At 35.8% G+C, this 16,125-nt stretch overlaps 1 protein-coding gene across 1 annotated transcript in view; it reads left to right on the top strand.

Annotated features, from left to right (window-relative positions):
* LOC145681441 (uncharacterized) overlaps nucleotides 1–16,125 on the top strand; it is a 115,685-nt gene that overhangs the window by 84,019 nt on the left and 15,541 nt on the right. The window contains exon 8 of the mRNA XM_081753086.1: nucleotides 13,194–13,271. Within this exon, the coding sequence (XP_081609212.1) occupies nucleotides 13,194–13,271 (78 nt within the window). The remainder of the gene's footprint in view (nucleotides 1–13,193; nucleotides 13,272–16,125) is intronic.

Here is a 16,125-nt window from a genome sequence, read left to right as displayed (position 1 = left end):
TTCCTGGATTTCAGAAACAGTTTTCTACTGCTCCTTTAACTTGTCATATGGAACAGACAGTAGTTGACGAAATAATAGAAACAAAAAGTTATGTGGAAATAAAGTTCTGTTAACATTCAATTCAGCAGAGAAAGAAACGCAAAATATTTGGGAAATTTTTGCAGATATTGTAAAATATTTTACAAGATATTACTGGATATGCACTTTTTATAATAGTGGATATGCACTTGTAGTAGTTGAGGTCATGGTGAAAGGAAAATTGTTATATTTGAATGAACAGAGGAAGGAACGTAGATATTGTAAAATCTTTTTCAATACTTTTTAAAATATTTTTTTAGTCAAGATTTCTTCATAGTTTGTTATCAAAATACTTACTAACATATTCTCCTTTTATTGTCCTAACAAACCAATATATATTGCAAGTAAATTAGTTTAGAATCATCCAGCCGTGGTGTGATAACCACAGTATTTCATGTCACAAACTCCCCCCTATTACCAAATCCTGGCTACATGGCTGGGTACTCTGGTGACCAAGCTCGGCTCGGCTCGGTTCCGCTTATGTACCACTTTATTTCCCGGCAACTATTGGCCGGATCTGAACCAAACTTGATGAGCATGTAGCCCATTGGCTAAGAGATTAAACATACTGAGCCTTATGCAGAGTCGTTTTGACGTATGTTTAGCGTCATACTAAAGGCCTGATTACTGCAGGAAACGTATGTTAGGCGAACTCTTATGTATGACACTTATCACGCGTCAGAACGACTCTGCATAAGACCTACTCTATTTACTGCCCGAACCGGCCAGGAATAAGTTTAGCAGCAGAGAGACTGCGTTTCAGAGCTTTCACACCGAGAACTTTTAAATTCGGTTCACCTTGGCCTGGTAACTGATAGATCATACGTAGTTAGGGTTGCCATATTTTAAAAAGGAAAATCAGAGATGCTACTAAATTACGATAATCTTTGAAATGCTTAAAATGAAAGGAAGTGTTATATACTAATTTACATTCTTCCATTACATAGAGTTGTTGAAATATTACGTAACCACATGTTTTAGTCATTTTAGTAGACCTTCCCCTCCCTAGTTAAGCAAACGTAAGCAGATGATTTACCCATAAGCAGAGAATAATTATATACCAGATCCTGTGAAAAAAGCAAACTATAATATTCCGTTTCTTTCTTCTTCGCTGAAATCCGGCCCGAGAAATATTTTCGGGACGCTGGGACACAGATATCGATTCCGTGACCGTCCCGAATTTTCCGGGACGAATGGCAATCCTACAAGGAGAATAAATTTCTAAAGTGTGGGCAATCCTCGTCACCGTATGTGCTTACGTTTTAAAAATTCTAGGTTATTTTTTTGCACTTTCAACATATTTGCAAAATACTATTTTGACGCTCACCCAAAAACAATTACGAAACTATCCTGGAGTTTTTAAGAAATAGACACAGTAGAGCGTCGATTACCCGAAGTAATTGGGGGACATGGGTGTTCGGAAAACTGGTTTGTTCGGATAATCGAACTGTACATGTTTATTTGCCAAAAAGAAGTACTGTACAGTAAATTTATTCATAAAAACAGGCATCTCTTTAAGTATTACAAAGTAACGTACAAAGGCAATTTTAGTAGGAATATATAGTATGTAGTACAGTTTATTAAAAAAAATATGTACATATTACATACGCATTTTGCTGGCGGCTTGGCCGGTCAGCAGCGCCTTATGAAGGCCCCATTAGAAGCAATGTTCCGCCAGCGGTGCCTCAGTGCGGCGACTACTGTGGAAAACTTGGTTTGGGAGTGAGGGGATGATGGACGGTAGGGTGGGAGAGTAACAGGTGCGAGCGAATACACAGTTCGGTTAAGCGGTCGTTCGGTTGACCGACATTCGGATAATCGACGCTCTACTGTACATAGATTATACAACAGTAAAAATTTCTAAATAAAATATCTTTAAAATATAAATCTATGGGCAGTTATTTCCAGGGTGAGGGAATCCCCATACCGCGTGTGGTTACGGCAAAAGATAGGCGTGTATGCTTGAGCGTTAACTTTGCGGGCTCTTTGGTTTTTACAATGTCCTCAAACGGTAGCTTTGAAGCTAACTTACGCTCCATGGATATGATCCTAAGGTTGGCGAGTCATTGCTTCCTATAGGTATTTTTTTTTAATGATCTTTAGTTTGCTAAAACTCCTTTCCTTGCCTTATTGTGAAAATAAATCCGGCGCCCGGGGCACAAGCCTCGTTTTCACCCCCCTAGTTACGTTACTGCACGCAGTTAAAATTCCCGTTGATTTCAAAGAAAGTAGAAAAATGATTCCACCTGTAAATACAGAAAGACAAAAGCAGTGAAGGTGCTCAACATCCTTAAATCCTCTGTGTGTTTAGTTTGTTTGACATCCTGACATAATAGCTTTGTCTTAAATAGCATTATTATTATTATTATTATTATTATTATTATTATTATTATTATTATTATTATTATTATTATTATTATTATTATTATTATTATTTAGATTTACCATTTTGATATACTTAAGACAAAAGGTTTTAAAACATCAATATTCTCTTGTATATTTTCAGTATATTAAAGTGTGAAGATAACTGTTTAGTTAAAACAACAAGGTTCATACTTGAACTTCTTATATTTATTAACTATTCAGGCATTTCGGGAATTTGCCGGGCCTGAGAAGATGCCGATTAATTGTATATAGGCCCTCAGCGCCCATGGCCTGCAAATTACAAAGGGGAAAGGAACCTGAGGAAGATATCATCAAGGTAAACAACCATCGAAGCTTCCTTTTCATAGAGGGAATTTTTCCAGGGCGCTGTTCCTCTTCCCTCTGTTGCCCCTAAGTAATCTTAACAGCCAAGTTACAAACTAGCATATTGATTAAACATTCATGCTAATTCTTGTATATATGCTGTTCCCTCATTCCTAGTAACGTTTTTAACATCAACGTCACTAGAAAAAAAAATGGGGGAAGTAGGGAAATAGAAAAAAATACTTACCTGAATTCACTAACTCTGACACACGAATAATAAAAATTTATTTCTTAGCAATCGTTTGATTGTTGCTTTTTAAAAGAAAATTATGAAGTACCGTAACAATGATGATCTTACAGAGTAGTTATTAAAGATTTTGAATATTGAAAAATATCCTTCTCCATTGTCTAATTTTCAATTTAAATAAATTTGATTGTTAATATCCAGCATAGGTTGTTGGGATTTCTCAAACTGGTGGTCGCGAAGGGAGGGGGAAAAGATTAATTAAAATCTAGTAGCAGAAAATATTTTAAAAGAGTATTTTGAATCTCTTATTTTGATATATTTTGTGATTCATTTTTGGCGACATGTCGTTAGTTGCCCATTGGTGGTCCACCGACGCTTACGTAATGGGGTAAAATTGGCGGCCCCGCAGCGACGATCCGCGGTGGCCCCACTTCCGTTTTGAAAATTATACCACCAGAGGCAGAGACGCGACGAAACGAAAATGAACCATAAAATTACTCCCCCAAAATATGTTAAATCGCCTATATGCGTGATTTGTTTACATTAACGTGAGTCTAAGAAATACTAAAAGAAACTATACCGGGCTTGGCGCGAACCACAAATCTTTTGATTACTAGGCGCATGTAATTTTATAACAAAATGACGCGCATCTATTTATTGTATTTCATAATTCTCCCATATTCACTTTCTAATGATCGGCGACAGTTGCCATCTAAATTCGTACAATTATACGCACTCATCTATTTTTTTTTTAACTTCGTAAGGTAGAGGCAGGTGTTACTCTTGACCCGCGGAGGTCACTTTAGGAACAATTCGTGAGGAAAAAATAATATATAATAATGTTGATTACATGCACATGACTGTCGATAGTTCGTGTTGGTCCCTTCGCGATTCTCCGCGTCGAATTGAAGGAGTGCAGACCAAAATGAAGTCCTCGGTTCTATGCGGTGATAACTTTAACACCTCGACTCTAGATATCTGTTTCGACTCAACGAAACCTACCACCTGTGGTACACTAGCAGCAATCCTTCGACGCGTTGCTACATCGACGATCGATATTTACCAGCAAGTGGGCTACTAGGTGTTGGCGACGGTACGGCATGGGGTTAATGTGAAACTTGAGCCCGATAAGATTTCACTCAGCTTCACAATCAAAAAGCAGCAATAATAAAAAGGTTATTATATAAAGAAGAATTTACTTGTGGGGGGTTGCTGGCAAGACGGTGTGGTAATAGGAGCTTGAGCAAGCCTGAGCTAGAGTATTTAGCTGTCGGAAAAATTTGGTATGAAACTAAAAAGAAAAGTTGTTACCAATCAAATATAGGAATTAAGTCAAAATAATCGTAGCTTTGTATAATGTACACCAAATAATATAATAATGCTTTGAATAGTTAAGCACTAGAATATTTCTCTCCTGTTTGTCCTTTTTACTATTGTTTCCAGATTTCTCACTTGTTTTATGATTATATTATTTTGTATTTAATAATTCAGTCATATTTATATTCTGTCACTTATGACTATTTCCATTACCATTTACTACTATGAACTATTACTTAGTTCATAGTAGTAATATATTCTATTTACTTAGTATTAGAATATATTATAACAAAAAAATCCTGAATATATTGAATAATTGGGGATATTATAGATTAAATATGTGAGCACAGAATTCTACTACAGGTTATACCATCCTACTATTCATTACCACCTATCACCAGTCAATTGACAAATCTTGACAGTTTTTTATTACTCTTTTGGTTCTTTTGGGGGCGTGGTGGCTCAGTGGTAGAGCGTTCACCTCCGGTGCTTGGGGTCCCGGACTTTGTGATGGACAAACATCGTGCTCATGGGTTTTCTCGCGGTTCTCCCACTTTCTTCATTCCACCATTTCATTCATTTCTCATCATCACCGTCCCCTTTAGCCTAACCGGCATTACTGTGGGACGTAAAACAAAGATTTCATTTTCTTTTGGTACTTCTGTATTTTTATTGCCTTTACTTGAAACATGAAACTACTTTCGACAGTAGTTCCACTACCATATTAGTCTATGTTCCACCAACATTCAGAATGATACCTTCCTTGCTTTGGTAGCAGCGAAAGTCGCAACTATATTATCAGAATCTAATGAATGCTATTTCATTTTCGACATAATGGCTAGATTTGTGAATCTTTCCTGACTCATTGTGGAACGCAAGTATAATTTTATCAATTTCATTTTGGTGAAAAACCTTTCACATGATGCGACAGATACCGGTACGGGCAGTGTTGTCACAATCTGAAGAGTGGTTGCCAAACTTTAGTAAATTTCAAGCCCCATTGAAGATACATATTTCAGGATACCTTGTGGTGAAAAATCAAGTTGTTCTTTAGCTTTCTGAGCACATCTTAGTGAACGGATTAAATCCTTATAATCCTGAAATAATAATAAGCCACCCAGGTCATTCGGGTAGAACAAAGCCAAATCAGAGCAACATGCTTTTAGCCTTTCCTCGCTTTCACACTTTGGCCTGTGCAGTCAGATTTCATTCTTTGCTTCTCCAGGCATGCATCTCCTTCTACTGTGTGTGCCCACAGTTATGTTCCATGCCGTGCAACTTCTTTCAGGTGTGGATATGATTTCCTTGCCCAGCGCGTCTCCAGATATTAATGGTGTTAACCAGGCTCTGTAACTGAATAAGAGTTTGATTGAAATTCATATCCTGAGATTGAAGGCATTTTTGGATCCGATCAATATATGACAGATTTGCTGACCAGATATATATAGTAAAGCGATGAAGTTAAATGACTGGATGCTTGCAAGAAGAAGACCAGCATCTCTTCTAGTATCAAGCGTTTCAATCGAAGTGTCACGCAGATCTTCCAACAGATCAATTACTTCATCCAATTGACTTGAATGAGCCTTTAAAGCTTCTGCTTTTGAACTCCATCTAGTGTCATTTTCATGTTTCAGACCAATCTTTACGTGATTTTGCAGCACATTCCATCGGTGAGAAGAGCTAGAGAAGAATACCAACAAACGTTCCATTGCTCCCAACAAAGTCACCGCCAGAACGTTAACGTGCGCAGCATGTAAGCCACAAGGTTCAATGAATTATTGTTACAAGGAACGAAAATGGCCAATGGACTTACATTCCGTATCAAAGTTTGAACTCCAGAATATTGCCCGGCCATTGTAGCCTGATTATCACAGGACTGGCCTCTGGAATCTTAACACCAAGCCTATCACATTGAAGTTTCTTCAGTATTTCAGCAGAAATACTCTCAGCAGTCTTTCCTTCGACAGAGATGAAATCAATAAATGCTTCCCGAACTTGAACAGAATCACGTTGTATGTCAACAAGTCGAATGATTTGTGACAAGTGTTCCATATGAGAACAATCAGGAGTTGAATTAAATATAATGCTGAAGTATTTTGGTTATTTGAACACTTGTTTTCTTATTGAACATTTTCTTCACTCTAAATTTGTGGGCTGAAATGTAAGAGCAGAAATGGGGAAACCAACTTAGCAAAAGGGTTTCGCTCGCTGAAAATTCGACTTGTAAAGGACAAAAGAATAAAGACAGAAGGAAAAGAAGTGAATCAGCGACTATAGCGTCTGCACCAAAGAGCTTTTAATTAGAAACAGAATGCTAGTACCCTAATAAAGCATTATATACGCTAATCCCTTCTTTCTACCCTTCTCTTGAAGTGATATATGAATAAATAAATAAAATAAATAAACAGTGATAGTTTAGGAAGCAAGCTGGCATACAGGGCCACATTACTTGCATCATAAGAGCTTAGAATATAAATAACACAATATACTTTCGTATTTTAATCTACACAACTTTCCCTTTAAATTTATCTGAGGTTATTGAACAGAGTGAAACTTTTATTTTATTCATATTTTAATCCACATACATTTTTTCCTTTAAATTTCTTTGGGGCCCCAAGAGAGTAAAACTTTTATTTTGTTTATTTTTCACCTACATTCAACTTTTAAAAAAAAAAAATTCTTGGGGGCCCCAAGAAAGTGAAACGTCTGTTTTATTTTTTCTCCTGTATTCAGCCTTTTCCTTTAAAATTCTTTGGGGGGGTCACACGAGTATGAAACATTTACTTCATTTTTCACCTATCTTCAGAGCTTTTTCCTTTAAATTTCTTTGGAGCTTCCAGGATAATGAAACTTTTATATTTTTTTATCTACATTCAGTTTTTTTCTTTAAATTTCTTTCGGGGTCCCCAAGAGAGTGAGGCCCGAAGCTTATAGTTTGTTTAGCTTATACGGAAATCCAGCACTGATTAGCTTTATTAGACAGATATTTCTGTTGTTTCATCCGTTATTTGGTGAAATATTGATTGACAATTAATTGCGTTTACATTTAGGGAAGGTGTGGATTATAAACCTTGACAGCCCTTGTACGGCTCATGCTAACAAGGTTCCTTAGTAATTATTTTTTACCTACCGTCGGGGGCCCCCACAAAGTGGGGCCCGGGGCGAGGGCACCGCTCGCCCCGCCCTTACGCCGCCACTGTTAAGTAAGGACAAATGTTCGATTGGCGCAAGTTGACTTGCACTCGGACGTATAGGTACGGATTTATAAACAATAAAATTTCTAATTTTTTTGCCCAAATATAGGAGAATTTTAATTTCCCTAATTGGCAACACTGCGTGGAGGCCCGTCCAATTGATGTCAACAGTTAGGTATCCATCCGAGGTATCTACCTGGCAAGTCTTAAGGATGCCTTTCTACAACGAAGGAAGCTACAGGGAAAAAAAGTAAAGGAAATTCGAAATTAGAAAATTCTCGAATTTTTTACTGAGGTGAAATTTGAGAAGGAAATTCGACACCAGAAGAAAAAGAAATTAATATGATAAACTATAGTGCAACCACATTTTGCAAGAATAATATCCCGATATCTTAATTAGTGTCCACACTGGAGCGAATTAAACAAGTGACACTCCTGTGTGTGCCACCTTGGCCACCTGGGCCACCGAGTACACATTTGATTACATTTTTTTGACTACTAACTCGTGTTGTTGTTGTAGTTATAGTCGCGACTAATAATAATATCGTTGTAAACAATAACTTTATAAGGAAAATTTTCTCTCCTTAGTTCCAACACTGTTGGTGAGAAATGTAGGGTGTTTCAAAATAAATTTTGGGGTTTTAAGTCTTCGTAGTACTTATTACATTTTACGTACAATTATAAGCAATGCATCAAGTAAAAGAGACCTCAAACAGTCTTTGCTACAAGTGTTCAATGTGAGATTCATTCATCACACGGCACACATCTAGTCGATAGGCGAGAAAGGCCCATATGGCACAAAACATATTCAATTTTGGGGAGTTTCGTTTCAATTGTACCATCTCCTGAGGATTTGCTGACGGCCAGATGCAAACATTATGAGTGTTCACATTAGCTCTTAGGTGAAAAATCGATTTATCACTGTAGACGACACGATCCAGAAAATCTTCATTGTTATGCAGGAATATTTCACTTGCGAAATTGGCACGTAAACCGTAGTCTGTAGGTTTTAGACCTGTAGCATCTGCAAACAATAAAGGCGTGGTTGCAAGCGTCTCCTTAATATTCTTCACGCAGACGGTTGCACTGTACAGGTTCAGTCTTTATTAAAACACAGTCTCCATCTTTGCTACTTGCTCTTTCTAACGGCAGACAGAAGAAACAATGCACGTACATGCGTGTGTACAAAACTGTTTGAGTTGCTCTTTCATCTGATATAATATTTATAATTGTAAGTTAATTGTAATAGATACTACAAAGTTTCAAAACCCTAATATTAATTTTGAAACACCCTGCATTACTTCAAATTGAGTCATCCTTTATTCAGGTCCTAGTTAATTTGTCGCCTCGTGCAATGGCCTAATTTACCGCCTTCCCCTTTTTCCAGAAAGAACAAATCTTAAAAGTCATAATTGTAAGTATGCTACTTCAGCATGAACAACAAAGGTGAGGGTAAGAGCAGTCGCACTCAGAAAGGCTTAAATACTTACTAAAAATGCAATTCCGTTGTGTCTGTTTTTTTGTCTTTAAATGTTAATCTATTATGATAGTGAAAGATAAAGCAAACACACCTGCAGAGGAAAGATGGTAATCCTTTTTATAGAATTCACTATCGAGCTTCAATCTCAATGTATCAGTTTGCAATTCCAGTGCAACTAGCTCTTTTATCTTTATTTGTTGATTTTTCTTCTACATCTTCTAACATTTTTAAAAAAACTTGTTTCTATCTTCAATGATAAGGAACTTGCTTCTGACAAAAACAAGACTACTTTCATATCAAAACTGTGATAACTTACTAAATGGAAGGGGGGCCGCGGTGGCTCAGTGGTAGAGCGTTCACCTCTGGTGCTTGGGGTTACGGGTTCGATCCCCGCCCCCCCGCCAAGTGAACTTTGTGGTGAACAAACACCGTGTGCGTGGTTTTTTCGGGGTTCTCCCTTTCCTCCTACTTTCTTCATTCCACCATTTCATTCATTACTCATCATCACCGTCTCCTTTAGCCTAACCGGCATAACCGTGGGACATAAAACTCAAAGATTTCATTTCATTTTTTTTTTTTACTAAATGGAACAGATATTCACTACTATTCGAGAATTGAATACTTGCATTTGACAACAATCAAGAAATTTGTGCTCGGATTTATTCGACCATTTGCTTTAGCATTGTCCATGTGGCCTTAAACTAATGCAACCTAAACATAATTTATGAATGTAGTATTCAAATAGAAGGTCAGCTTAGTAAATGTAACTACCATCATCATGAAGTCTGTTTCCAACAAGAAATATTTAATTTAAATAATATACTTATGACAGATTTTGCCGGACCATCCAAGCTTGCCGTTCCACGCAAATGCACGTGTTGCATATATACAGTGGCGTATTTAGGAGGGCTTCCGGGCTTAAACCCCCCCGAAATCTTACTTACTATAGTAAAGTATATGAAATATCTTGCAGAATTTTCACATTTCAGGCAAAGCCCCCCCGAAAGATAGCAAACCCCCTCCCGAAACAAAATCGTAAATACGCCACTGCATATATGGTAGAGCCGGCTCTTCATATGTTTAGTCGACAAATTATTTATATATGACATTTAGAAAAATACTATTAGGCAAATTAGTATTAGTTTTTACCTTTAGACAAGTTGTTGGAATTTTATACTGTTCGTGACATTATTTTTGTACTTATTAAAGGCCTGCTTTCACGAAAAAACAAAATTTCATTTCTACTTTTATTTCTTAGTTGATATTGATGAAAACTGCTGAAACCCGAATTGTTAATAGGTATGGTATTCATGTAAATTGTAAAATATTTGTAGCGTATCAGTATCTAGCGTTTAATTTATGTTGTATTATACGGTGATTACACCTACATAAAAATATTTGATACTTAAATAGACGTAAGATGCATTACAAATGACTATTTGAAAAAAAACGAAATTTAGAAAAAAAACGAGAGGCAATGTTTTTTTTTCTAAAAAAAACGTACATTTCTGAAAAAATACGAACCGTTTTTTTCTATTTACAACACTAGGGGGGGGATAAAAAAATTAAGGAAGGATGAAATAAACAGGAATGAGAAAAAGAAGAATCAGCGTTAAAAATAAACATTTTTTTTTTCAATTTTACTCCTTTGGAGTATCAATCATGTTATTTCAGAAACTGTTTTCTACTGCTTCTTTAACTTGCATTTGGAACAACCAGTAGTTAACAGAATAATAAAAACAAAAAAATATTTGGAAATAAAATTCTGTTAACATTTGATTCAACAGAGAAAGGAACGCTGATATTGTAAAATATTTTACAATATATTATTGGATACATACTTTTTATAATAGTGGATACGATGTACTTTTTATAACAGTTGAGATCATAATGAATGTTATATTTGAATGAACAGAGGAAGGAACATGGATATTGTAAAATCTTTTTCAATACTTTTTTATATTCTTTTCTGGAGATTTCTTCATAGTTTGTTATTAGAATACTTGCTAACATCTCATTTTATTGTCCTAACAAACCAATATATGTTATCAGTAAATAGTTTAGATTGATCAAGCTACTGGCGTGATAGCCACAGTATTTTGTGTCATGGACTTCCCCCCTCCCATTACGAAATTCTGGCTACGAGCCTGGAATGAACATTGTGGATGTAAAATAATGATTGTATTTTTGTGAGGAATTAGAGAGTGTATCTTAAATAACATAAAGGCGATTTGATGTAGTTCTTAGTGAACTTAAATAAATACTACTAAATACTAATTATCAATAATTAATACTTATATTGAGCTTACTTTGACCTATATGTTATGTACGTTACCAAACCACACATATTGTTCCCAGAAAGCAGAAAGGTGCTAAGCGTCAAAATGCAAATTTCTCAGGAGATTAATAAATGCGAATGAAATACTAATTAATTACGGTTCTTTCTTTTTTCTAGAATTCAGTTTTCATTGCAGACCTTTCATATTGTCTCCTGCCACTTGTCTCCTTTGTGCACAACATTAAACATGAACTGGGTAGTCAGGATATGCACTTAGTTGGAAATTAAGGAAAATGGCGCTTAGCACCTTTCTGATTTCTGGGGGCGATATGTGATGTTAGATAATGTGCGTGAAATTGGCTCAACCTTTCTCTCCGAATAAATAAAAATCTCGCCAGGGGTCAGTGCTAATTAATGCTCGATTTCCAGAATTAGCGCTGGTCTCCTTGAGAAGTTAAGACACAACAAAAGTAGCTTGGCCAACTTCACATTGGCCCAACCCTTGGTATACCGATATACCTAGGTATATACACTATTTTTTCGATTTTGGAATTCGCTTTGTTTCAGTTTAAGATTTAGAAAAAGTAAATTCAAATAACTTTACATCTTGTTTTCTTTTGTTTCCGATTCAGAGAGAGCCAGGTCATCTTTAGATTCTGATTAATGACTTCAGGAAAGTAACCATGAGTAGAAAATAATTAAGTGCAAAAGCCAAAACGGGGAAATTCCACAACGGACAAAAATCCGCAACGCAAGATACACCAAAATTTTCATACATTGAATGTTAAATGAGAAATGACACACTCGTAGCTCTACAAATATAATGTTAGAAATTCATGGACTACATTCTTCAACCCCATTTATCTGAACAATTCTCCCAGCCATCACATTAATTTTTATAGCTTTACCTTCACTCCGATTCCTCTTAAGAAATATATAAGAAAAAGGAAATACCAACTTGTCACTGTCTTGAATTGTTGGTAACTTCATATTTAACTAATAAGCAATCAGAAATATTAACCGTTTAATAGCGGATTGGAGGGATGTAATGTAATGGGGCGTATACGGAAATGTAGGGCATATACCCACCTAATATCCTTTTATAGTCCAGCGCGACACATCCAGGGCCGGATTTAATGTTTTGTCCCCTCTAAGCCAAAAGTTTTCCACCGCTCCTATTTCCGACATACAAAGTTTTAACACAATATGAAATTAAACAAATACATTTATTTTATGCATATTTTTTGTTTTAATATTTTAATATGAATTTTAATAATCTTTGGTATTGTGTAGGATGTTAAGCGTACATGCATAGGAGCGCGTCGTGCACCAGCACAATAGTGTTATGCAAGTCTATTGCAAATACAACGTTGAAATGCTAGTCAGTGAGACTTAGACCTATAGCCTAATGAGACCCAAACTATGAACTCCCGTCGGGAACCGAACCCGGGTCTCTTGGATCAACGACACATATGCTAACCATATAGTCACCAGGGGGTTCAAGAGCCACTATGGATAATAGACTTTTCTCATACTAATCAAAGTAAATTTTTATCCTTTGACCTAATTGCTTCTCAGTTTACTTCATGCTGAAGGATTACGTCGAGACATTTGCTTTTGTATTATTCATTCCGTCCGATACATTAGCACTTCACTCAGGGATGAATTAAGGTAAGATATGTATATACCCTATTGATTTGTTTCTTCAATTTTCATTACAATAGTGAAATTTTGATAATGTCCATTTTACCATGAGATTGTAAAGTTCAAGTGGTTCCCACTAATCGACTCAAAAACAGCCCACTGACTGCTTTTCTTTTAATATTAAGAAGGTAACGATTTCCAGTTAAATTGTTAACTGAAAAATTTTGCATTTAAGATAAGTCACATTGTTTTTCTTTTCTTTTCAAGATAAGAATGCTGCGGGAGCAAATAACTGCGTTCCGTATCCGCCAGAAAAGCGTACTGAATACTTTGGATCGTTTTGAGGTACTTTATATTTCGTCAAAATTATTTTTACATAATTTTAATGATGTGTCTTCTTTAACTTTAATCAGTTTAAGTTTCAGTTATTTATTTCTACATACTTACATATATCGATAATAATAATAATAATAATAATAATAATAATAATAATAATAATAATAATAATAATAATAATAATAATAATAATAATAATAATAATAATAATAATAATAATATACACTATAGGTAGATCATTTTCATAAAGAAGGAAGCATTGAATTTTAGAAATCCTTATTTAAGGAAACATAATTTGGATCAGTGAGTTGAAAAGCTAAAGCTGTGGAAGAATGAACACGGTGGTTCAGAAATATATTATCTTTCATTCTCCGTTTATACTTTACTATAAAGGATCTAAAATTAAGGAACGTAAGTTGCTTGTTCCTCTTACAGGATGTAGGTAGGCTATCTATAAAGGACAAAAAAACTATTTCAGTTTAGCTTTCCTATTTTGTGGAATATGCCCGTTTTTCATTCCATACAATCACTGGCGTCTCTCGCATGTAAAATTTGGCGGACATTAAAGAAAGTGATTTAAATGGCACTACCTAGCCCAATCCATTTGTTATCTTTCTGCTTACCTTCAACGTCCCTCTGAGGTATATCAAGAGCTCTGTTATAATCATTTAACAGCCTGAATATTATATTCCAAATAAATATAATTATTATTATTTATATGTTATTCTGTCGTTAGTAAATAAATTGAATTAGAATAAAATATTGAATATTTTGTACTTCAAAATATTGGGGAACGCGTCCCCCTCGTCCTCCCGCTAAAGACGCCCGTGCATCCAATGTAAATTATAAGTATCTAACGATTAAACTGAAAATTCGTTCTTGTAATAATATTTACACACTGGTAAAAGAAGAGTGGCGCCACTTGGTGGAAGATTTGCAACCAGAGTTAGTGATTTTTGTAACCAGATTTAGTTACTTTTTGTTTTCTTTTACGACACTTTTTTTGTGCTGATGAAAGAGTACGGCCCCTTTCGACCCCTATCGAATATATATATATATATATATATATATATATTAGACCTATATATTTTCCCAACCATATTGAACTTATGGCACCTTTTTCCAACTCTATCTAACATACTAGAGCTGCAGATAAAAAAGGTTGTGATTAGTTTTTCCAATCCTATTTAACATAGCAGAAGTGAATGTGACTTACACAAGAAAGGTTATGACTACTTTTACACTCCTATTTAATATAGCACAAATTACACACGAAATTAATAAAAGACTATAGGGGTCTACCTTTCAACCCCTACACGCAGAAATTAGAACCCCTATTTTATAATCTAAAAAGCACAGGGCGTTCACCATAACATTTCCCCCAAGCGTTGTAGGGAGTGAAATTACGTTTCACACAAATTTGAAGTTAGATTTTGTGTACCACGTACCGTTTGCTAACTTCGCTCCCAGTGTCGTAGGGACATGAAATATATATCGTATATAGTAGAACCCCTCTACGCCGTCACCTTTGGGACTGGGAGGATGGTCGGAACACAAAAAAAGTTGGATTATCAGAAAATAGAGAAAAGTACGGATTTTCAGCACTAAAGCAACGAACAGTAAGCACTAAAAGCTGCACAGTATAGTACAAAAAACACGCACAACAAAAGAAACGATACAAGAGATGACGGAGAACTAAAGCGGACAAACAATAACAGTAAGCAAACAACAATGCCGTGACGACAGTAAACGACAATGGGCCTCGTGAGTCACCGATGAGTCGGGACAAGTGCGACTTGAGCACGGTCGAATCAACCGGAGTGGCGGACCAGCCAAAGGCGGACGAGAGGTGTTCCACTATGTATTTTTGTGTGCTAAAGTCAAATTTAGTGCCGTGGTCGTAGAAGTACGAAACTTATATTACAAAGGGAATTAGTCACGGTAATGTTAAATGTGAAAACCACATGGCTTAACCTGTTACCATTTCCAAGACATGGCGGTTCAAATTGTGAACCGTTGTCTGAGAATTATAAAACTCTCAGAATATATGTTATTTGTCACAGCGATGCCGAATTTGAAAACCGATTATTTCTATAATTACCACTTCTAGAAATATATCAGTTTGAATTTTTGAAATTTCATTTTAAATTAAGGAAAATATATAATTATTTCGTTGTGTTGTGAAAACCGCGTCTCTGCTGTTTACCATTTTCGAAATATTGCATATTTAACCTTTGAGCTTTACCCCTAATCTCAAATCTGATTTTTTTTTTTTTAACTATTACTTACCCTTTTGTTTCGAAACATAGAGGCTTGAATAAGTTAACTTTGCTCGGAGGTTTGTCGTAATAATGCTTAATTTGAAAATCGCATCTTTGTAATTACATGCGTCATATTTTAAAGCAAATTTCCCATGAAACCTTATGAAAAATTATAAGGCAATTTTTACAATTCCACCGGAAACCATGTGGGGTAATTTAAAATTTTAATTCGTACATTATGTGACTATAAAATTGGGAAAACCCATGACGTCACGGAGAACCCGGCATTTGACTTTGAACTACTTTCTGATTGGCTACTGATATCATTAAAAATTCTGAATTCTGATTGGTTACTGAAATCTATAAAAGATGGGCGTTTGGGTGGTACGTCGTCAGTTGTCCGGTGATCTCCGTAGAGTGAATACCTCTTAAGGAAGAAAATATAATCAAGAATAGTGGAATGTGCAGTGTCGCCGATCATCGGAGAGTGGACAGCATCGAGGATAGTGTGGTGTGTGCAGTGCCACAGAGAACTAGAGAGTGGACAGCATTGAGGGTAGTGTGGTGTCTGCAGTGTCGCCGTCCTCCGTAGAATGCATATC

This window comes from Thermobia domestica, chromosome 3, assembly GCF_964235325.1.
Source record: "Thermobia domestica chromosome 3, izTheDome1.hap1.1, whole genome shotgun sequence".
NCBI classification, from domain to species: domain Eukaryota; kingdom Metazoa; phylum Arthropoda; class Insecta; order Zygentoma; family Lepismatidae; genus Thermobia; species Thermobia domestica.
Note: the sequence above shows the minus strand (reverse complement) of the source record. Positions and strands in the feature narration are given on the sequence as shown.